At 44.6% G+C, this 22,786-nt stretch overlaps 1 protein-coding gene across 6 annotated transcripts in view; it reads left to right on the top strand.

Annotated features, from left to right (window-relative positions):
• The window catches only part of SLC24A3 (solute carrier family 24 member 3), a 179,872-nt gene that overhangs the window by 148,478 nt on the left and 8,608 nt on the right, over positions 1-22,786 (top strand). For 5 of the 6 annotated variants that reach the window (XM_062608166.1, XM_062608148.1, XM_062608187.1 and 2 more), the window contains exons 16-17: positions 9,241-9,306; positions 10,697-13,402. In XM_062608166.1, the coding sequence (XP_062464150.1) occupies positions 9,241-9,306; positions 10,697-10,846 (216 nt within the window). In that variant the 3' untranslated portion in view covers positions 10,847-13,402. Of the gene's footprint in view, positions 1-9,240; positions 9,307-10,696; positions 13,403-22,786 lie in introns of those variants that run through there. The other variant, XM_062608158.1, reaches the window with a different exon arrangement.

Below are 22,786 nucleotides of genomic sequence, written 5' to 3'. Positions count from 1 at the left end.
TCAGCCAGGAGTGGTTTAGAGAAAAGGAATTTTTAGCCTAAGGATAAAGTTCATTTGTTCACATCAGCATTTGGTAATATAGTCATATGTTTATCCATCACTCCTCTGCCTGGTAACTTCAGCCAGTTGCAGCAAAATTTAGAATCATAGAATCATAAAGTCATAGAATAGTTAGGGTTGGAAAGAACTTTCAGATCATCCAGTTCCAACCTTCCTGGACACCTCACACTAAACCATGTCACCCAAGGCTCTGTCCAAGCTGGCCTAGAGCACCGCCAGGGATGGAGCATTCACAGCTTCCTTGGGCAACCCATTCCAGTGCCTCGCTACCCTTACTGTAAAGAACTGCTGCCTTATATCTAACTTGAACTTCCCCTGTTTCAGTTTGAATCCATCACCTCTTGTCCTGTCACTACAGTCCCTAATGAAGAGTCCCTCTGCAGCATCCTTGTAGCCCCCTTCAGATACTGGAAGCTGCTATGAGGTCTCCACGCAGCCTTCTCTTCTCCAGGCTGAACAGCCCCAACTTTCTCAGCCTGTCTTCATACGGGAGGTGCTCCAGCAGTAAGGTAGAAGTCTTAGAGATACTGCATTCCTTTCACACAAACCAGCAGCTGGAAGGAGGAGTAACCCCCAGTGTGAGTCTTGTTAGACATCAGAGAATCCAGAGGGAAGCGGACACTTCAGAAACAGATACTGAGACAGCAAGCGTCACTGCTTTGCTGATCCCTCACCAGTTTGCTATTCACTGTTTTAATTCCAAGGCAGTATGATGAATCTCATGACATTAGAACAAAGCATGCCTTCATGTCCTCACAGCCAACATCTGTGCGTGTATTCCCTGCCTATTCTGTACCTCAAATCCTCTGAGGGAGGAGGGAGGATAGGTTCAATGGATCTGCCACTCATAGGGGCAAACATTAAGGCTGAGGATAGCAGCAGGGTGCTGACTGAGTGTCTGCAGGGGTCTCTGCTTCTCACAGCATTAGTCTTCACTTTTGTAGATGTTATTCCTCCTCTTGCTCTGGGGAGCCACTCTTTTCTGGCTGTCACATTAACACCTGCAACCTGATGTGCTGGTATCACTGCAGCAACAGTATGCAGCTTGTCAGCTGTTAATGGATTCAATTATTGGCTGATCCCCAAAAACTATGGATGGGCATAGCAGCAGGTGCATGCTGAAGCTAGGAACTAGTCCCTCCAACTTCCCGGAGTAGTTTGCATGTATTGAGTGCATTCGCTCCCTGGTTTCATGGTGCGGATACTGGGATGATTATACTGTAGTAGATAGAGGAGAAGTGTCTACAGCAAAAGTGCTTGGTGCCTTGCTAACAATGCAGGAGTACTCTCCAACCATAACCCTTGCATTTATTGCTTAACACTTTGAGTGTCCATGTGCAACACTCCATGTTGCATGTTCCAGGGCATGTACCCTCTGCAACATGACTTGTGTGATACAGAGCAAAAAAGAATGTTTTCTTAGGAGTCTCAAAAAAGGTCCAAGAAGAAAACATGCAGGAATGCAGCCCATACATGATGCTCCAGGTGTTGAGACAGCTGTCTTGTGCAAGACCTGGGGAATGCAGGATTTACACTGAATTTCCATTGCAAGGTAGGGACACTGCAGGAAAAAGATCCCCGGACAGAGGACTTGCAGCATGTTCAGCCAAGGGACTGGAAAAATAACAGTCTTTTTGATATTCCTGAATGAAGTAATTTCACTTATTTTTGGAAGGCAGACTCGGGGACTGTGAGAATGAAGACCGTAGGCCCACTGTAGGAGAGGATTTGATTCAAGACCATCTTAAGAACCTGAATGTACATAAGTCCATGGGACCTGATGAAATCCATCCGTGGGTCCTGAAGGAGCTGGCGAATGAAGTTGCTAAGCCACTGGCCATCATATTTGAGAAATCATGGCAGTCAGGTGAAGTTCCCGATGACTGGAAAAAGGGAAATATAACCCCCATTTTCAAGAAGGGGAAAATGGATGACCAGGGAATTACAGAGCAGTCAGTCTCACCTCTGTGCCTGGCAAAATCTTGGAGCAGATTCTCCTGGCAGGCATGCTAAGGCACATGAAAATCAACAAGGTGCTTGGTGACAGCCAGCATGGCTTCACTAAGGGGAAATCCTGCCTGACCAATTTGGTGGCCTTCTATGATGGGGCCACAGAACTGATGGACAGGGGTAGAGCAGTTGATGTCATCTACCTGGACTTGTGCAAAGCGTTTGACACTGTCCCACACGACATCCTTGGCTCTAAATTGGAGAGACATCAATTTGATGGATGGACCACTCGGTGGATAAAGAACTGGCTGGATGGCCGCACGCAAAGTGTTGTTGTCAATGGCTCAATGTCCGTCTGGAGACCAGTAACGAGTGGGGTCCCTCAGGGATCGGTGTTGGGACCGGTCTTGTTCAACATCTTTATCGCTGCCATGGACAGTAGGATTGAGTGCGCCCTCAGCAAGTTTGCCGATGACACCAAGCTGTGTGGTTCGGTTGATACCCTGGAGGGAAGGAATGCCATCCAGAGGGACCTTGACACGCTTGTGAGGTGGGCTGATGCCAACCTCATGGATTTTAACCATGGCAAGTGCAAGGTCCTACACCTGGGTGGGAGCAATCCCAGGCACAGCTGCAGGCTGGGCAGAGAAGAGATTGAGAGCAGCCCAAGGAGAAGGACTTGGGGGTGTTGGTTGATGAGAAAATGAACATGAGCTGGCTTCAGTGTGTGCTTGCAGACCAGAAAGCAACCGTATCCTGGGCTGCATCCAAAGCAGCGTGACCAGCAGGGTGAAGGAGGTGATCCTGCCCCTCTGCTCTGCTCTTGTGAGACCTCACCTGGAGCATTGTGTGCAGTTCTGGTGTCCTCAACATAAAAAGGACATGGAACTGTTGGAACAAGTCCAGAGGAGGCCACAAGGATGATCAGGGGACTGGAGCACCTCCTTATGGAGACAGGCTGAGGAATTTGGAGCTGTTCAGCCTGGAGAAAAGAAGGCTGCGTGGAGACCTCAGAGCAGCTTCCAGTATCTGAAGGGGGGCTATAGTGATGCTGGGGAGGGACTCTTCATTAGGGACTGTAGTGACAGGACAAGGGGTAATGGGTTAAAACTTAAACAGGGGAAGTTTAGATTGGATGTAAGGAGGGAATTCTTTCCTGTGAGGGTGCTGAGGCACTGGAATGGGTTGCCCAGGGAGGTTGTGAATGCTCCATCCCTGGCAGGGTTCAAGGCCAGGTTGGACAGAGCCTTGGATGGCATGGTTAAGTGTGAGGTGTCCCTGCCCATGGCAGGGGGGGTGGAACTGGATGATCTTAAGGTCCATTCCAACCCTGACTATTCTGTGATTCTATAATTCTATATTTAGACCCTGGAGCAAAACCAGTTTGGGTTCTGGCAATAGCTCCTTATTTTCCCTTCAGCAACTGCTAGAAAAGAGCTAATAAATGGAATCACTTTTATTTAGTTTCCATTGGTTTTTCTCTGCTCTTCAGCTTCGGCCTCAGTCTTGTATTGCCTAAAGGAGCTGCATAGGAGTAGCTGGAGCTGGTGGCAGCTTTGCATTTGCTGCACAAGAAGCAGGGAGTTGCCTCAATTCAAATTAAGACAGAGCAGGCTTTGAACTTCCAAACCTTTCATGTGTGACTAGTCAAAACACAGTGTTCTGGCTTGTTTCAGCCACTAGATACAAGCCAAACCTCAAAGGGGAGTTTTGGAATGTTGATTTTTCCTCCTTGCAGTATGAGGGAATGCTTCGTCTGCAGACGGTTTTCTCCTGGGAAAGAAGCATTTCCTATTCTTAAGCAAACAGAGAATGAGTTTTTCCTTCTGTCAGTAAGAAGATTCCTGATAAGGCCCTTTTTCTGCTCTTTGCTAAAAACTGAAATTATCTCCTCCCTTACTAGTAGTTTTGAATGTTTTGCCATCTCTTTTTCCCTGGGCTTGCACATTGTCACATACCCTGAGAAAGCCTATTGCCCCTTGCAGGAGATGCCAGTTGACTGATGCAGTTGTCAAATGTAGAAACAGAAAGGATCCTTCAGGTTAGTCCAAGAAACATTTACAGGAGGAGGTATCTGGGCAACACGCTTAAACAGGAATTGTATCTACAATGAGGGAGATTTCTTACTGCTATAAGTCAGCTTGCTCCAGGGCTGTCTTAAATAGCCTGGAGACCCTGGGCATGGTGCCTGAACGTATGCCATTCTCCAGATGTGTAAAAGTCGAGTGGGGTCAGACTCACTGCACGTGCCAGAAAAGCAGTGCATGAGACACAGCTGGACTGGCTGCACACACCATCCAGGGCAGTTCCGTGCATAAGCAGCAAGCCAAGTTAAGTGGACTATTTATGTGCACATAGAGTAAGTCCACAGCATGTCCACTGCATCTGGAATTACACGCCTCACCCATCCATGGAATCTATCTCCCAGCTGTTCCAGAGCAAATCTGATCTGGGGACAGGCTTACATGAATGCTGGTTCTGTTGGTTTTCATTTGCTTCTCGCTGGTTTATAGCCCTTCTCACCTGTGGTTTTGGTCCTCTTCTGTACTTCTTCTGCCTGCTGCATGGCACAGCAGGGTGCTGCCATGCGTGCCTCACCTCCTGAGCCACACTGGAAATGTCTGGAATTCTGCTCAGCTTTTATAGTGCTTTGAACTCACCAACAAGGTTTTTTAGCCAAGGAGTTGCACTTTTTCTTCCAGAAAGTCCAGCTGTGATACATATCCAGCTCAGCCAAATGAGCTTCCTGACAGAGTGCATTCCACAAGTAACATTTGCTCACCCTTTGCTATGTACATGGTGAGGTTTTAAGCCTGCTGCCCTGTGGCAGAGTGAGGTATTAGGCAATGACCCTAATAAATGTCCCACTTGTTTGCAGAGCAGAAAGCACTGGGAACTGACAACTGCATTAGAAAACATCTTCCCCCGCCCTGGAAATCCTGTCTTTCGATGGGAATAGTCAAGTTTCATAAAAGAAAGTTCTTGTTATTTTGGTTCATTACTAGTTAATTGCTTTACTCAACAGTGGGGGCTAGGCTAGATCCCTGGGCAGGCACAGTGCAAGTTAAGCCTGAGTTGAGAACTGTTAACCTGGGGTGAAACTCCAGTGTTTTAATGCAATACTACTGCAAAGGAAAATCAGTGCTCAGGCTGCTGAAAGTGGCGTTGCCACATTTTCTTTGCCCATGTGGGATTGGTGTTATAAATAATTAGTGTACGCTTTCTAGTTTTGAGTAATCCTCAATAGCAACTTCTGTTCCCCTGAATGACCTCCAAAGAGGAACCTTGCAGATAGTCCAAAGCAGGCAGCCCCAAACATCTCTCTTTGGAAGCACTGTCCTCAGCAAATTTGACACAGAGGCCTTTGGAATAGTCTTCATTCGAAATGCCAGTTTTATGGAGGCTAAGGGTGTAACTGAGAAGCAGCGTCTGCATTTTAGATTGAATTCAGACGTTTTCCATGCTAAAATAATTCCAGCTGCTTCATTTGCTTCTTTTTCCTGTAGATTCCTTTCCGATTGATGTATTTTATGCTGACAGTTTTTACAGATGCTGGCACTGGTCAAACAGAATTTCTGACCAAAATCCAGACAGGAATTTTTGTAAACTAGCATCTGCCTTTCCTGCCAGCTGCTGCTCATACGGGGTAGCAGAGAAGGTGCCTTTCAATTTGTATTTTAGTCACACAGAGTTAGGTTGGGAGCTTTGTTTGCATTTTAGAATAACTAAAATGGAAATCTAGCTTCATACTAGGCCATGTTGCCCAAGGCTCTGTCCAAACTGGCCTTGAACACTGCCAGGGATGGGGCATTCTTTGGACAACTTGTGCCAGTGCCTCAGCACCCTCACAGTAAAGATCTTTTTCCTTACATCTGACCTGAATTTCCCCTGCTTTAGCTTATCCTGGCTTCTTAGTGTAACAGGAAATGCACTGTGGGGTATCAAAGAAAAAGGTTTCCTGGGTCAGAACCTGACTTGTCTGTCATCCCAAGAGCAGCTCTTATTTCAGCAAAACTTTGAGGTTTGCTCAGGACTGATAACAGAAGCTACAGTGGCCTTAGAGGCATCTTCTGCAAAAACACATTCCCTCCTGTCCACAGCTTCCAACCTGCAGTTTACGTTGACAGTGGGATCATTACATTTTTCACCTTCACATGCAGACAGCCCCAGAATTGGCCTTCAAACTCTGAAGCAGTCCAAATCCTCCTTCTTTTTTTTTTTTTTTTTTTTGACAATCTGGTGAGAATATTGTACTTTACATGTAATGGCCATCAGTCCTGCTCTACCTACCTACACTTACAGCTTACAGTTACTGTCTTAAAGAAATCCTGTAATACCTTTAAGAATGAATGATCATGATGGCTGGAGCCTTTTTTATGATGGCAAAAATTAGTAAAGAAGGAAAATCAGCAAATCTCAGGGGGCAACATATTGGTGGGAGGATTGTGAGTACAGATGCTATAACAATTCCAGGGTGTAGTAGCTGTGCAAGACCTCTTCATGTTTGCTACAGTTTATTGGAAGTACAGGAATACATCGACTTGCTGAATCTTGAGCATGTACAGCAGAGAAGAGAAATCCTTCCAGGATTGTCTTTTTGCAGCGTGCTTGACCTTGTCCCCAACATGAATTTGCATGGAGGATCCTGGGTGTATGGAGTTCATTGCACAGTCAGGTTTGCAAAATGTCAAAACCAATAGCCCTTTCCTTGACTGTGGAAGTCAGGCTCTCCCCGCAGTTGGTCTTGGGGAGTGAAGCTACATCATTACTCTGGACTTGGGATCATTTGGGTGAGATGTTTTCCCTGACTCTGTGATACAAGTGCCTCAGCACTCCTGCAGTCATGTAGTGCTTGTCACCGAATGAGCAATAACCACTTCTTGTGCAAATGGGCTTCTTTATAGTCTAAACAGAAGGATGCAGCACTGAAAAGTGGCCAGTGATAACATTCTCTGTTGATAGTTGATGTCCTGGGTTCAGCAGTAGCAGTCATTTTGTCACCTTCTTAGTAGCTGGTGCAGTGCTGTGGTTTTGAATTTGGGCCTGGAAACAGCGCTGATAACACCGGTGTTTTCAGTTACTGCTCAAATGTTTACCCTGACCAAGGACTTTGTGAGTCTCATGCTCTGCCAGGGAGGAGGGGAAGCTGGCAGGAAGCAGAGACAGGACACCTGACCCAAACTGACCAAAGAGGTATTCCGTACCACAGCACGTCATGCCCAGGGTGTAACTGGGAGTTACCTGGAAGGGCACTCACTGCTCGGTCGGGCTTGGTCAGCGGGTGGTATCGTGTTCTCTTCCCTTGTTATTTCCCTTATCATTATTGTTATTGGTGGTAGCAGCAGTGGTTTGTGTTATACCTTAGTTACTGGACTGCTCTTATCTCAGCCCGTGGGAGTTACATTCCTTCCATTCTCCTCCCCGTCCCTGTGGGAGTGGGGCAGGGGGTGGGGGGGAGTGGACTGCGTGGTTAACTTGATGCCAGGGTTTAAACCACAACAGTTGAGAAAATAATATGGTAGCACAGAGGTTTAGTTTTGAATTGTTTATTTGACTAAAACAGTTCAAAAACCAAGAGATAAATCCAGCTATTAAAAAAAAAAATGTTATTTGGGGTGGACGAGCTTTTATTATGGGAACCATTTTCATGTCTGCAGATCATTTGCAGGAATGGACTGATGCTTTTGCTTTTCCTAGTAGACAAACATAGACCAAGCTGAGCAATTAAGAACTGGATACCAGCCCATCTAAGGAAGATCACTGTACTTAGTTTTGCTGTTTGACCTCAGCAGCAGAGTAGTGTGACTGAAAATATACCTGCACTACAGGGAATCAAAGTCTACTGGACAAACAATAGCAATGTCCTTTTCTAAAGCATCCTTGAAAAATACTTGTACATAATTTCTTGCTAAGATTGATCTCTGCCAGGAAAGTTGAGTAGTCATTTTACTTTAAATAGCAATTGATTTTGCTGACTGTTAGTTGAAACTCAACTTTACGTAGGGTTTCATTGTACAGAAGGTATAGGGAAGAATACAGTAAGCGGTGTTACCTTATGGTAGCCTTAAGATAATAATTGATATTAAGTGGTCTAAATATTTACAGTTCAGTCACTCATGGCACCCACCCTGCAGCTTCCAGCTGCCCTCATGTTTTCCTGGAGAAGATGACCTTCACTAGGAGGAAGTATCCCTCACACAGTAGCCCCTGCATAAATGCCTTGAGAGATTCCATCTGAGCGCTCTCTCTACGATACCACAGGTGATACTGCCTGAGAAGATAGTACAAAAATACCCAAAGGGGCAGTGATTGAGCTCCTCAAGAGAAGAACGGAAAACTGGAGAAAAGCACAATCCTAGCTGAGGAACAGGATTGGAGAGGTGCTTTACTCACTGTAGTCTTCCTATGTGGCTCTAGGTTTATGTTGCATAAAATAATGCTTTGAAATATATTTAGGGTTTAAAGATGCAGGTGAGTGCCTTTGGTTAGACTGTAAAGCCTCTAAAAGTAGCAGTTAAATAGCTCCACAGCTTTGAACGTGTATTTTGGTTCTCCACTGGCACAGTGGCTGCAGTTGCGGCTCTGCCATGGAGATGACTCCATCAGAGCCTGTGGTGTGTCTGGTACTTTAGTGATGGTATCTCTACACAGCCCTGCAGTCAATAAAATTACTTTTTGCCCTATTTGCCTCCATGCTGAATTACATTCAGCCTGTGCTAGTGTGCCATGCTGCACTGATAGCGATGGTCTGCAGCAGCTGAGGTGCAGGCTATGAGAATACTGACTTGTTTTCTTCACTGAGATGAGTAAGAGTAGGGAAGAAATTACACGTTTGTGTGTGTCCTTGTTTATTTTCACCCATGCTGAAGCAGTAATTGATGACTGAATGCAAAAATTCCTTTGCCTTGTTTATTCTTTCAGGATTCACATGGGAGTTAAGTGCCAAAAAGAAAATTCCATGATATAACAGTATAAGAAATGACAAAGCCTGTGTGAGGTGAAACAGTTTGAGATGCTGTCAGCTCCTAAGGATGCTATTCTATCAATACTTTCTTTGACAATAGGGAGCATGCAAAAGAATCTGTGATGTAATGGGTCTGAATTGGTGCTTAGATCTTGCAAGCCAGTGTTCAGCAACTCAGCAGTTTAGGATTTTACTGAATTATGAGCAGAGAGAAATACTGTTGCTTCTAATTGTGACATGGTTTTATAAACTTCCTTCTTTTACAGATTCGGTTAAACAGCAGAGGACTTATCTATTCTGTCGGTCTCCTGCTGGCATCTGTTTTTGTCACAGTATGTATATAGTCTTTTGTTCTTTTCCAAAGAGTGATTTTTACAGACTTTCTTCATCTGTTCTTTTCTCACTTCCAGCTGTAATAGTGGTTGCAAGGACTGTTGTTGAGGGGTAGGAATGGTCATTCCTCTTGTAAACTTCCCAAGACTTTGATCTGGCACTTTGCAGAAGCTATCTCTGTCACAGGATGCCTCTCATATTTGTGTATTTTTCATGGGAGGATCCATTAGTTATTTCTCATGCTAAAGTTGGACCAGATCCCTTGATGTATTGCAAGACCCATTCTCCTGTTGGACAGGTAGACAGAATGCTGTACAGTTTGCTTCGGCTTTCTGTAAGAACCTTCTGAACTGCAACATCAACCAGAACAAATAGTGCCTAGGCATGACAGTGTTTCTCTTGAAATCCGTGCCTCATGTTTCCTGACCTGCCCATGTCCAGCACAGCAGATTAGAAATTATAAGGAGAAGAGAATTTCTGTGACATCTTCCAAATCTTGAGACCAGCTGCTGCAGGGAGTCACAGAATCATAGAATCACAGAATAGTTAGGGTTGGAAAGGACCTTAAGATCATCCAGCTCCAACCCCCCTGCCATGGGCAGGGACACCTCACACTAAACCGTGTCACCCAAGGCTCTGTCCAACCTGGCCTTGAACACTGCCAGGGATGGAGCATTCACAACCTCCCTGGGCAACCCATTCCAGTGCCTCAGCACCCTAACAGGAAAGAATTTCCTCCTTATATCCAATCTAAACTTCCCCTGCTTAAGTTTTAACCCTTTGCCCCTTGTCCTGTCACTGTAGTCCCTAATGAAGAGTCTCTCCCCAGCATCCCTATAGCCCCCCTTCAGATACTGGAAGCTGATATGAGGTCTCCACACAGCCTTCTCTTGTCTTCCTGGGGTCCTCCTGGGCGTTGCACACCAACACAGTTCCCACGTACACAAGACTTCAATTTTTCAGGAGGTTTGTGTGAGAGCAAACTAAGCAAAGCTGAGCACAGCCTTAGACTCTGTGGCTCCAGATTGAGATGCAGAGGGGCATATAAAGCATTTTGAGTGAAGAAAAGGGGATCTGGCCTTTGAAAACTTTTCTGAATTAAATGGGATTGTTCTTGTCAAAATTAAATTCATTGCAGAAACTTAAGGCCCTTGGGCCAGGGCTCAAAGCGATCTAAGTCAGTGGGGCTTCAATGACTGTGAGGGGGCTACTCTGATTTACTTCACCTGTGGTCTTCAGCTCACTTGCTGCAGTACTTGCATTGTGATTGCCTCCAGGTGACCATGATCAGTATGGGTGCAGTCACCTTTGTGTTCCTGTAATTGAGATGGGGATTTACCTCTGTTCAAAATGTTCCTGCTGTGGTGGCTTACTCTGTGTTTATTGTAGGTTTTTGGAGTCCACATGAACAAATGGAAACTGGATAAGAAGCTAGGGTGTGTGTGCCTTTCCCTTTATGGCATCTTCCTGTGTTTCTCCATCATGACAGAATTCAATGTTTTCACTTTTGTGAACTTGCCCATGTGCAGAGATCACTAATGTAGGTGGCAGACTGTTGGGAGGAACTTCCTTCTTACCTGTGCAATACAAACCACGGCTGGCATCTCCTGAACGCGGTGCACCTCCAAGTCGTGACGTATATCCTGCTCACTGTTCATAGGACCTGTGGCCCCATCTAGGTCTGCCCTGTCCCTGACTCCCCACAACCTGGACAAATCCTGCATCGATGTGAAGATTATTTTTTTCAATATTCATGTGATTTCCTAGCTCAGTTTTTGAACAGTGTGACTGGGATGAACTGGCTGCTAACTGGCGTCAAGCCAGGCAAAACTGGTCTGCTACAATTACTTCTTCTTTTTAAGTTATTTGATGGAAGACTAATCTAATTTATGACTTAAGACTACTGCTGTAATGCAGAAGAGGTACATTCTACAGGGGCTGATTTTCAAGGAGAATCATGGGATTATTTTTTTTTTATTCATTTGTTTTTTGTCTTATTCCTTTTTTTTTAACTGTGTTCTGGGGTTTCGAGGGGTGGGAAGGGTGTTCTTTTGGGTTTGTTTTTTAATTGCCAGAGATCAAGGTCTTCTCTTGCATCTTCTCCTTCTGTGTGCTGGGCCTCCTGTAATGATCCAAAGGTCACAGGGCAGTGTAATATGGGAATACAATTCAAGGTACTCAGCATATGAATGGATTTACCGCATTTTAAAAGAAGATTGTCAAGGCAACAGACAATGACTTTTGACCATAAATAATGAAACTTGTACAGGTATGATGAGGAATGCAAAGTAAACATGGATTCAGAGGGTAAACACTGCTACCATTTTATTACCAACATTGGAGTTTTATTACTAGGGTGTTCATGGTATTTCCAAGCAATAGTTCAATTGCCAGCCCTGGAGGGCTACTGATGAAATGTCCTGGTTTTTAATGGTCTGCACATGGAAATGGAAGGTCAAAATTTTCTCTGCTCCATCAGATTTCTTGTTCTGGGGGGATTCAATAGTTCATGTCTTACTCGTTCTGAGAAGGAGATAAGTAAATGTCGGAACTTTTCTGAGTTACAGACACTGGTTTCTTTAAAAGGAAAGAGGCATATTTTGCACAGATATAGTTACTGAAGTCATAATTTGCCGTTCTTTAAAGAATACACTGGACCTGGTCAGATATTTGTCTTCTTAAGCAGTTGAACTTACCTGGTAACAAATCAAGTGGATTCATCGCCCCTCCTTTGGGAGGGAGGAAGACACAGAGAGACATGGCACTTTTTAAAATGTGGAATATCTTCAATGCAGACTGGCTCACAGATCTTAAGTTATTGTGAAAGTTTAGCTATTCATTGTTCCAATATCCCTGCTAGATTTTGTATAATTCTGTATTAATATGCAGGCAGATTCCACCCCATGAGAAACACTATCACATCTTCATTTGTATTGATACTGTGGATTCTTGCCAGTGCTGGCTCTTGTATTTACTTTAAGCACTGATCACTTCTGATTCATTTGGTATGTTTTTTTCTTCTTGTATATGTCCTACTATGAAATGTATTAAGATACTACCAGCTAGGTGAATGTTTTTGTCTATGGTACAAACAATGGCAAATATTGGTAGTAAAGGTACAGAAAACCCTATGTAAAAAAAAAAAAAAAAGGAAGCTAAAAAAACCCTAACCAACAACTTGCACCAAACCCTAACCTACAGCAGGGAAGAAACCTCCAACTGAAAAAAAAAAGGCAAAGAGAACCCCATTCACAGACAGAAAGCCAAGTTTTATTTCATTTGCACTTTTGGAAGTGACTTTTACAGTTTGATTTTGTTTGGGCAAAGTGCTGTAAATGGAAATATTTACCCCCTGTGGTTTCCATTCAGCTCAGCACCCAATGCTCGTTCTTTGTGACACTAAGCCTGTGGAGGTTCTAGCCCCGTTGCACTGCATGTGTCAAGGAAATCTGGTGGGAAAAGCTGAGTGCTGCCGGCCTCGGTGCTCAAAGTGTGCTCATGATCTCTGGCAGGGAGCAGTACGGGCCCAGGGACAGGCAGTGGAGAGTCAAGGACATGCCTGCATCGCCATTTTTCTTTCTGGAAAACAGTTGTGTTCCTACTTGTTGAGCTCTGCAGCCTGTGGTTCGAGCAGCCTTGTCGTCACTGTGCCCGCTGAAATCCTCTTGCATTAGGAAGCCCCCTGTACTTTTCCTGTTGTTTTTTATTGTTGCTGTTGAATTTTTTTGTTGTTGTCAATGAGATTAATAATAACCACTAAAATGCCTAAAATACATCCTTAAATCAAACAATGTTAGCAACGATGTGGCACATCCCTAAAGGCCACACCCCTCCCCACACAGCTATACCCCTGTAGCAAGATGCAGTTGCTCCTAAGCAGAGTGTTTCCTTGGGGAAGAAAAACAAAAAAGAGAGAAGTTTCACATCAGGGCCTATTGTTACTTCTATTTTTAATATTTATACTGCTGCTCCAATGGAGCCAGTTGGATCTATTTCTACGAAATAGCCATTACCTATCCCATGGCACAAAAACTGCATGAGTATTTTTTAGGAACTTTTCCTATCGGTGTGCATTAAATACTGTAGTGTATCATAGCTTTGCATTGTGTGTAAAACCTGAAATACCTGGTTTTGACACTTGTGTGTTGTGCAAGAATGTACTGCAAGTTGTTTCTAAGCAGAAGCAAAAGGTACATTGAATTGTTGTTATTGTGCCATATATGAATTGATAAGTACTTCCTATAGTGACAGTTCTAGTGAGGCGTGCTTACGATTTACAGCCAAATCTCAGACCTGGTTTGGAAGAGGATAGACCAGGTGAATGTGTGCATTCTTGTTTTTTTTCCTCCAAAAGACAGCGCCTATCAAGTTTTTAGCATAATCAAAGCCTGTGGAAGCGTCCACAAAGCAAAAACACTTGAGCAATTTTTAGTATCCTTCCTGTGTGACATCTCCAAAACTCTCGTAGACAGCTACATTCAAACGTGGTGCAGGTCAAAAGCTTTGCTCCAGAGAGGACGGGGTCTGAGGGGTTCTCTCCTCCCGACATCGGATCCCGGTCCCTGCAGGCTGTGCACAGGGCAGCCGGCACCTGCCTTCCGTTCCCTGCCAGCGGCTCTGCAGTGCCCGTTGCTGCCCAGTGATGGGGTCACCGCTGCGGCGCGGCAGCCCGGGGGGAGGCTGCTCCCCTCTGCCCTGCTCGGAGCCGTGGGGCAGGAGGGGCTGTGCCGGGGCTGGCGGAGGGGAGGTGAGGCACAGCCGGGCTGCAGAGGAGCGGGGATTGGGGCCGGGGGAAGCCGCGCTGGGTTGTGTTCTTTGGACGTGACTGGGATCCTGTGCGCTGCTGTTACTCTGAGAGCGAGGGGCACTTTCGCGTCTGAGGCTGCGCTCCGCCTTGGGCCGGTTGACTCTTCCCGTTTCCATGCCCAGCTGTTTCGGACAATTCTTGATGATTCCTTCGAAGGCAGATGGAAGGGCCTCTTCCTCAGTGCGGAGCAGCACACCGCAGCACTGACTTTGACCTGATTTCTAGATGTGAGCCTTTGCTGGTTTCAGCTCTGCTCGAGGTGTGGATGGCCTCCCTTTGACAGCAGTTCAAAGGCAGAATGGTGGGATGCAATATGATGAGGACTTAAGCATGCTGTAAAAGCTGCTTATGTCCCTACCCAAGGTGAATTTTCTACTTCCTTTTTTTCTAATTTTTGTCTTTTTTTTTTTTTTTTTTCCTTTTTTGTTTTTTGATGTACCACTTTCTGGTAGATTGTTTCTGTGATAGGAGCACCAACCTGAAACGTGTGCATGGGAGGACCTGCCACTAGTATCATTTGGGTTTTTTTTCCTGTGGTGCTGCCTGGCTGCTTTGTTTTCTGCTTTCTGCCCTCAGCTGTGTCATTGAAATCAACTGAATGCCATGCTTTAGATTTGTGATGTTAGTGCCTGAGAAAACAGATGCTCATTCTTAACATTCAGAGATGCACGACTGGGTTTTTCATGACAAAACACATCAGGTAAAACAGCAATCTAGTTTCAGAAAAACAAGTTCAATGCAGATGGGGCAACCTGAGGGTAACCTTTAACAGCCTGCTGTCAGAACAGGAGTTTTTCTATGCCTTTTCCAAGTAACAGTATTTGTGAGATAAAATGCAGATTGAATATTGTTGAATAACTTTTTAGAAAACCACGACTTTCTGCTGATTGGCCAGTGTTTCTTATATCAGCTTTTTGGGGGGGAGCCTTAATCCTTTCAAATAAAGCTCACAGAGATGCAGTAGTGAAAGGTTTATCCATTTCAAAGTTAGGCCACTGAGGCTTTAAACTTGTTTAAATAGATCAGTCAATCTCAGTGGACCATGCTTAGCTGGATTTAAATCCTCCTTATATTCATGAAGTTCCACTTGATCAGCAGCCACTGTAAGTTAGTCTAAATAGACTTAAATCCAGGTAAGAATGTCTCTATGAGGTTTGTCCAACTTGAGCGAGACCAGTTTAAAGCCATGCTTTTAAGGAAAGTGGTGAAAGTTTGAATATTTGGAAGACTTCATTCACTTCAGAATTAAGGAGGTGCAGAGTTTGAATATGCCAAATGGGTGAAGCAACAACAGTGCTTAAAGGAAGAGAGTTCTCAGTATTTCACTGACTTGAGTGAAAGTTGTTGAAACCAGTGGCAAAACCCCAGTGACTGCTTCGTAGGGTCAGTGTACGTGTTTGCAGCGTTAAGCCCTGGAAAGGGCTGTTGCACTTTGGTTTTTAAAGATGAATGAGCTTTTTGTTTTCTTACCTGAAGAGGTAAATGAAGAACTATTAATACAGCTTGGCACCTTTAAGGGAATTTACATGGGTATCCTGTTAGCACTTGGTAGCCTCAAATCTGAAGCATATTTCTTATATGTATATACTTCTACCCAAACTGCTCTGACTTGTTCGGCTGAATCTCCAGAACCAGTCTCAGGTGTGGGCAAATCCATGTCTTCTGGAAAAGTTTTCTTTTTCTTGGGAAAGCAATGAGGGAGGAAATGGCAGCTTATGTCATTGTGCACCAGGGGATATAATTTGGCTGAAAATCTATTCTTCACCACCCTGAAACAGCCTAGGCCAAGTTATCCAAGTTTGGGCAGAAGCATCTGATTTCAGGAAAGCATCTAGAAAAGCACAGTTTGTTTAAAGCAACCAATTTTGTAATAAATTTATATAGTTAAAATGACTTTATCATGGTGTGTTGTAGGTAGTTTTTTATTTTACTTTTTGTAATAGCCTTGTAGAACAAGTTTTAAACCTTCCACACCAAAACAACCTGGCAGAAATCTTGTCAATATGATCTTTGTCTGCCAGGTAGGATTTGAATGGTGCTAAAAGTCAACATGATAACTTCACAGCAACAGCTTAACATAACCTTTTTATTGCGAGTTGAGGCAAAACATAATGTTGTATGCCTGAACCTATGAGGAAGGACAGTTGGAGCTGATTGCAGATCAGAGCATTTCCATTGGCATGCCTGGCATGGAAAGCAAGGAGCTTGGATTCCCAGAGGAGTAACCCCTGTTGCTGGATATCTCATGCTGTAATGATAGAAAGGGGTTGCAGGTGCATACACCTGCCTGCTAGCTTGGAATGATACTTGCTCCTTTTCCATAACAGAAACACAGATTTCCCTTAGAACTGAGCCTTACCTTAATTCTGGTCAGTATTGTCTACCGATAGGCATTGCAGCAGGGGTGGGCCCTAAAGCTCATCCAGTTCCAGCTTCTTACCGTGGGCAGGGACACCTTCCTCTAGAGCAGCTTGCTCCAAACGCCTGTGTCCAACCTGGCCTTGAACACTGCCACGGATGGGGCAGCCACAAGTGCTCTGTTCACTTCATGCATGTAGAGATGGGCGTTTGGCTCTGGAAGGAGTTAACTGTAGAAATGTTTGGTGGATAGAGAGGCCTGTAACATTACGCAAATTTTAGTAATCATAGAGGTGTGTAACTCTGCCATTAGGAATGAAAAAACGGAGACCTCGGCACTTGTGCAGTGAGATCTATATGCAGCTGGTGGGGTCATTTCAGTAAAGCAGTCCCCAGGGTAGCAAACCACCACATCTCTGAGGGAGACCGGTTGTAGTAATTCCTGTCAAGAAATGATGCCATCAGCGTACAGGTACACGGTTACCTTGGTCATAGAACCAAAAACTGGTTTGGGCTGGCTCCTAAGCTGCGAGTCCAGAAAGCACCAGAGCCCTTGCCTAACTTGAAGCACATCCCTTGTCTTGTAGAGGTCCATCTGTTGGAAGCTGGGCACGTGCTGAAGTGTTCTGCAGAGAAATTTGGTTTAGGGAATCCAGCTCTTTGGCATCAGGAGGTTTTATTTAAGTGCCCAATAAAGCAGCCTGTGCACTTTAGGAGTGAGGGCTCTCTCATGGAGCGACTGAGGCAAAATGCTCTCCTGGCAGGGGCAGGATCCTCTGTGGTCAGTGAGCAGATTACTCTGACCAGAGCCTGTAATGGGCATGCCTTGGGTTCATATCCAGAAAGTGACTTCTGGAAGACTTTATACAAGTTTTATAACCTGTTTGCCAGGAGTCAGCTGCTGAGGTTTCTACTCTTGATGCTATTTAGGAAAGCAGATTTTTGCCTTGCAGGGGTCTATCGCTTGCCTTTATGCCCCTCTAGAAGACAGGAGCGCATGTTAGTAGCTCCCCTGTACAAATGGGACCTGATGCTGAGCCTCCTCAAATTAAAAGCAAGGGGGTTTTAACTGAGCTAGAAGGGGTTTGGCTCAAGCCCAAGCTTGGGGCAGTTGCCAGTGGGGTTGTACCCTGCATGGAGGTGTCCAGCAGCCAGCGCACAGCACACACCAGCACAGGCGCCTGTCTCACCTCGCGCTCTCAACGTCTCCTGCCGGGTAGGGAGCAGAGTGCCTCTGCCTGCCCTGTGCAGGTCAGTTCCTTTGCTGTGTGCTCTTGCCATCGCGGAGCGTGCGCAGGGCTTGGGTGGGCCCTTTTGAATTTGAGGCTGCAGTTTGCAATTGGCGGAGGTGGGAAAAGAATTATGCATTGCAAACCATGGGCTAAGATACCAGAGCAGGAGTTCTCTCCCACGTCCCAGCTTCATGCAGCTGTATCTGTAGGCATGCAGGTGGTGAAGTATGAAGGATGGCATCCAGGACCCTCTGATGCTCTCCAGCCAGCACTTTAAGTTGAAAGCTATGTTACAAAAATAAGCTTTTACATCCTGACTTTGAGTCCTGGTGCAACTTGTGTGTAAATAGGATGAATGACTCTTGGCAGGACTCCAGTATCGAAAGACATTTTGCAGGACCTGGTCCTGTACTGGCATCCGTGTCACTTTTTAACTTTGTTGAGGACAGCCATCATTGAGAAAGGGTTAGTTTTCTATAGGATGGCTAAGCAGGTTGCCACACCACGGCTGCAGAAACTGAACACAGTCCCTAGAAGAAGGCACATCTCCTTTACTGGCTGTTACAGCCTTAGAACTGCATCTTGTTCTGGTGCTGTCTGCCTTTAGATGCCCCAAGCCATTGAAATAACCAGTCATCACACACTGCATGGGAAGATTTTTCATAGGGTGGCTTTTAAAAGACTCTTCAGAAGGAAATTTGCACGTATGAGGATACTTTATATATAGTGGCCTCAAAATTAATGAAGTGGGTGCAACCCAGCTCAGTTCTGGTTAGGCAGAGACACTCATTATACAATAAACATTATTGATCTGATTAAGTGATTATAGGTCTGGCCTGGGCCTTTTGCACTTTATGAAGCCAGGCGGTTTGATACTGGTTTTATGAAGGCATTCTGTCAAAAGTTCATGTCAGTCATTGGCAGACTTTTTTGCCTTATTTTTTGAAAATGAATATAGATTTATGTTCAAGCAACATATATATATATGTATGCATACATACTTACCAGTGTGTCCACTGTTATTAAAATGAAGCCCTGTAGTTACCAGCTGCCATCTGTGTAGGAATAAGACCCTATCATGGCAACTGCTAAGAATCTAAGTGTATCAGTACTTAAAATAGTCTTAGACACACTCATTTCTAAATGCAAGAGATGATTACTAGCTTTTATTTGTTTCCACGTTGTGTTAGCAGGGTATTCTGAGTGGTGCATGGCAGTTGCATATCTATAATACAGCAAGTCACAAGCCTAAGCAGCTTATCTTTGTACGTTCAGGACTACTTCCAATTGTGATTATTGTCATTGCAAATGCCAGTTGTGTTTCCTGAACATAAAGACAGCTTTGAGAAAAAAAGGCCCGTGCAAGACATTGAGGGGGTGGGGAGATTCTGCACTGAAGTATTTATACGGCTTATTTATTTATCATGCATGAAGAGCTGAGCCTCTGGTTTTCCCCATGCTGGCAAAAGATTTAGGAACCTGATTTCAGTCCCCATCTAAAGCTAATGCCAGGTTTTCCTGAATCAGGGAGCAAGCAGACAAAGCCATTAAAAGCATGCCACCACCCTTCTGAGTGGCCACAAAAAGTACGAAGGCCTTCTTGGATGCTTCTTATATTAGCCGAGAAGCTGAGGAACGCTGAGAGACCCGAAGACGCTTCTGCAATGCTCACCTCTTGATCTGTAAGAGTAGAAATACATAAATAGCAAATACTCATTGCAACAGAATTTATTAATATCACTGTCACGAGATACCGTTTGCAGTAATTAAGATTCATGTTTCACAAGATACCAACAAGTGGTTTGAGGGATTTGTAGGGTTTTTTATTTTTTAGTAATCTTTTAGTAAGGAAGCAATCTGCCTGGTTTTACCCATCTCCCTTTAACAGTAAATGACTGGTTAAATGTGAAGATCTGTCTTTCAAACAGATGTCACGTACTAGGAAATGCTTGGGTGAAGCTGACACTGTCCCGGCTTTATGACAGGGAGGTTCCCCTTTACAGCAGGCAGGATCTCCACCTTGAAATCTTGCAGTAAAAATGATGCAACCACTCACATATGTGGTACTTCCCTATTTCCACTGCATTGGTTTGGTTTGGGGTAGGTCAGCAGATCTCCATTGTAGACTGTATCACATCGTTGCTATCAGTGTGAATTACAATAGGGCTTGTTGGGAAATGCAGAAGCAGTGATGGAGTCATTTTACAGACATTGTTTTGGGGGCAGGAAACGGCAAGCCTGTGTTTCATCGGATCTTAAAGCTGGGGTACTTTTCAGATTAGAAAAGAAAAAATTGGAAGGTAAAGGCTGATTGCAGGGAGTATTGCATCAGTCTTTCATAAAGGTTCCTGTAATGTTCAAGACTTGCATAAAGTGAGGTCCCACGTTCTGTCGAGCCCAGAGCTGAGCAGAGTTGTTCATCCCGCATTCTCGGCAGCAGTGCTTCTCTTCAGTAACTCTCACTGGAGCCAACACACGTTTCTGCATGTCGGGGCTGTATCGTGAAATTGCACAATGCTTGGGTCAGATGAGAAAGCACAGAACTTGAACTACAACAGGTTCTTGAAAGAAGCCAAAGCAAAATGTTTGTGGAATAACTTCGTTCTTAGGGTTTTATTTTTTTAATGGATGACAGAAGCAAAGGACACAAAGCGTGATTCTGTAATTTAATTGTCCAGCACCTGTGGAGAGCAAGTTCACCTGAGTTCACCAGCATCACAGAAAGCTGGTTAGTGTGTAATTGGGATACTGCAGCTTTTGCAGGGGTTGCATTTACACAGAGGTTTGCTTGAATGCTATTTATCTTTACAACTTGCACCCTTGTAATGAAAGGTATTTCTTGCTGGTGAGAAATACTGCATTCCTTTATCAGGAAGAGGGGGATAGAGATGCCAAAACCGATACCTCCACACCATTCTTATCCTAGCTTCACAAGTATGCATCTTACCTGTTACAGAAATGGTGGTGTAAATGGGTAGCAGCAGTTTGTGTACCTGGGGGATGAGCTGGTACACAGTTACCTTTGCCATGCCTTGAAGATTTGGGACCAAGTTTTACTGAATGTTCTAGATTGACTTCACTGACTTGTCCTGGTAAAGCTGAGAATCATTACTAGGTCCTTAATGCAGGCAGCATCTGTAAGAAATGACTAAAGGGATGATAGATTTTGTTTGTCCTCACATTGAATGTTTGTTTTCAAGCCTGAAACCAAGGTAGAAACGTGTTTGTCTGGCTTTTGGGGATCGGTGGGGGGAGTGGGGTGGGAGGCAGCATTGTCTGCAGCCTGAAACCCCTTGGTGAGGTTTGGCCATGGCTCAGCCAGTGGAGATGTGTAGCAGGGCAGGACTGGTGCTTCTCTCCAGCCCATGGTTCATCTCGTCACAGACACGGGTGTGTGGCAAGCGACCCCGTGGGGTGAAGTTCACTTCTGCTACAACCCCAGCAAAGCCTGGCAATGGGAATCCGTGCACTGGTAAACTGGGATTTCACTAGAGCAAACAGGTCAACACACAGACCTGTTCCTCCTCAGGTATGTTGCGCAAGTTCCCTCTACCTTCTCTTCCTCCTCTGGCTCATCCAGTATGTTCTGGGCCAGGCTTTCATTAGCTCCCGTTTATTAACTAAAACCATGGCTGGATTCTCAGCAGTGCTGGGCCCCTGCTCACCACCGAAGGGCAGTGGGTGCTGCTGGGTGCTGCTGGGTGCTGCTGGGTGCAGGCTCTCCGAAGAAACTTCCCTTTGCTTTCTTTTCCTTGCAAGGGCTTTGCCCACCAGTGCCCTGTGATTGAGGTGAGTTTGCACCCCCTACTATGGCTTGTTCTAAAACAGACTGTGAGGGAACCGCACAGATTTCCTTCCATTGTGTGTGTGATGGGTTTTCTACTTCATGGCACAGTCACAGCATCAAAGCTGCAGGAAGCACAGCAATAAAAGTGACTGGTACAAGCACCTTCTATTTGATTTGGGATCAAATGATGCTGTCTTGGTTCCTCTTCACGGAGTGGGACAATCCTGTGATGCTTCTAACCATAAGGAAAAAAATGCAGGTGGAACTGAGGGCAAATGCACATGTAATGTATGTTCATTTACAGCCAGACAGAAAACAAAATAATCAGTGGTTTCTAGTAATGCAATTCTACTCAAAATCACTTTTAAAGTCAGCTTAGAAGTGTTAAAATGGTGGAGCCACAGACAAAACATTTGTTACCTTTTGAAATGAGTTGCAATGGTTTTGTCATACTTGTACAAGTATTATAAGGTCATTCTTTATGTTTGTTTTACAACTTGTTGTAGAATAGTCTTCTATGCATAGCTGTTCCACTTGCCTGTGTAAGTTACAGATTTAACAGAAATGAAAGCATGCGTTCTTCTCTGTTTGCCGGTAACCTATGAAATTAGAAACTTGTATTTCTGTGTTTTTAATGTGTTATACTATAAACAAAATTCACAGCACTATTGTCTATGGAATATCAAAAAGTTTTATTAGAATGAATTACTTTAAATGTTTTGTCATTTGATTTAATAATGTGTCAGACATCTACACTAAAACAATATAATGTTTATCAATAAAAGTATCCTCTCTTTGTACTAACTTAACACTTCAGGGTGTGCTTGGACACAGGAGTCGAGCACCCCTGTGGGTCACAATCCCTGTGATTTATTCAGTTTTGGCATAGTTCTGAAGGTACTTTGAACCGCTCATTTGACCTGGGCATCGAATTAGGGAGTGAAGGAAAAAGAAAAGAGGGTTTGTACTTTTTTTCCCCTCTGCCCCTTTTCATGTGCCTTTGCAGTAAAGGTGTGTGCACCACAGTAATGGGTGCAGGAGTGGGCTGGCTCCTCTGACCTGGTCGTGTTTGAGTCCACACAGAAACACTGAGGGAATTTTATCTGCTCTTACATGAGGAGTCAAATTCTGCTCTGTTACAACAATCCAGATCTGAAACCACTGTGCTGAAGTTACTCTTTTCCAGAACAGGGTAGTGGGAGTTGATTGTCACTCTCCCAGCTGGAAGGATTCTGTGCCTGTGACCATTCATCACTGACAGCTATGGTTATGAGATCCAGTCCTCCCTCTGAAGT

Source organism: Pezoporus occidentalis, unplaced genomic scaffold (assembly GCF_034315485.1).
Source record: "Pezoporus occidentalis ecotype Australia unplaced genomic scaffold, CSIRO_AGI_Poc_V1 ctg10, whole genome shotgun sequence".
Classification (NCBI taxonomy): Eukaryota; Metazoa; Chordata; class Aves; order Psittaciformes; family Psittacidae; genus Pezoporus; species Pezoporus occidentalis.
This window is presented reverse-complemented; position numbering and strand designations above follow the sequence as displayed.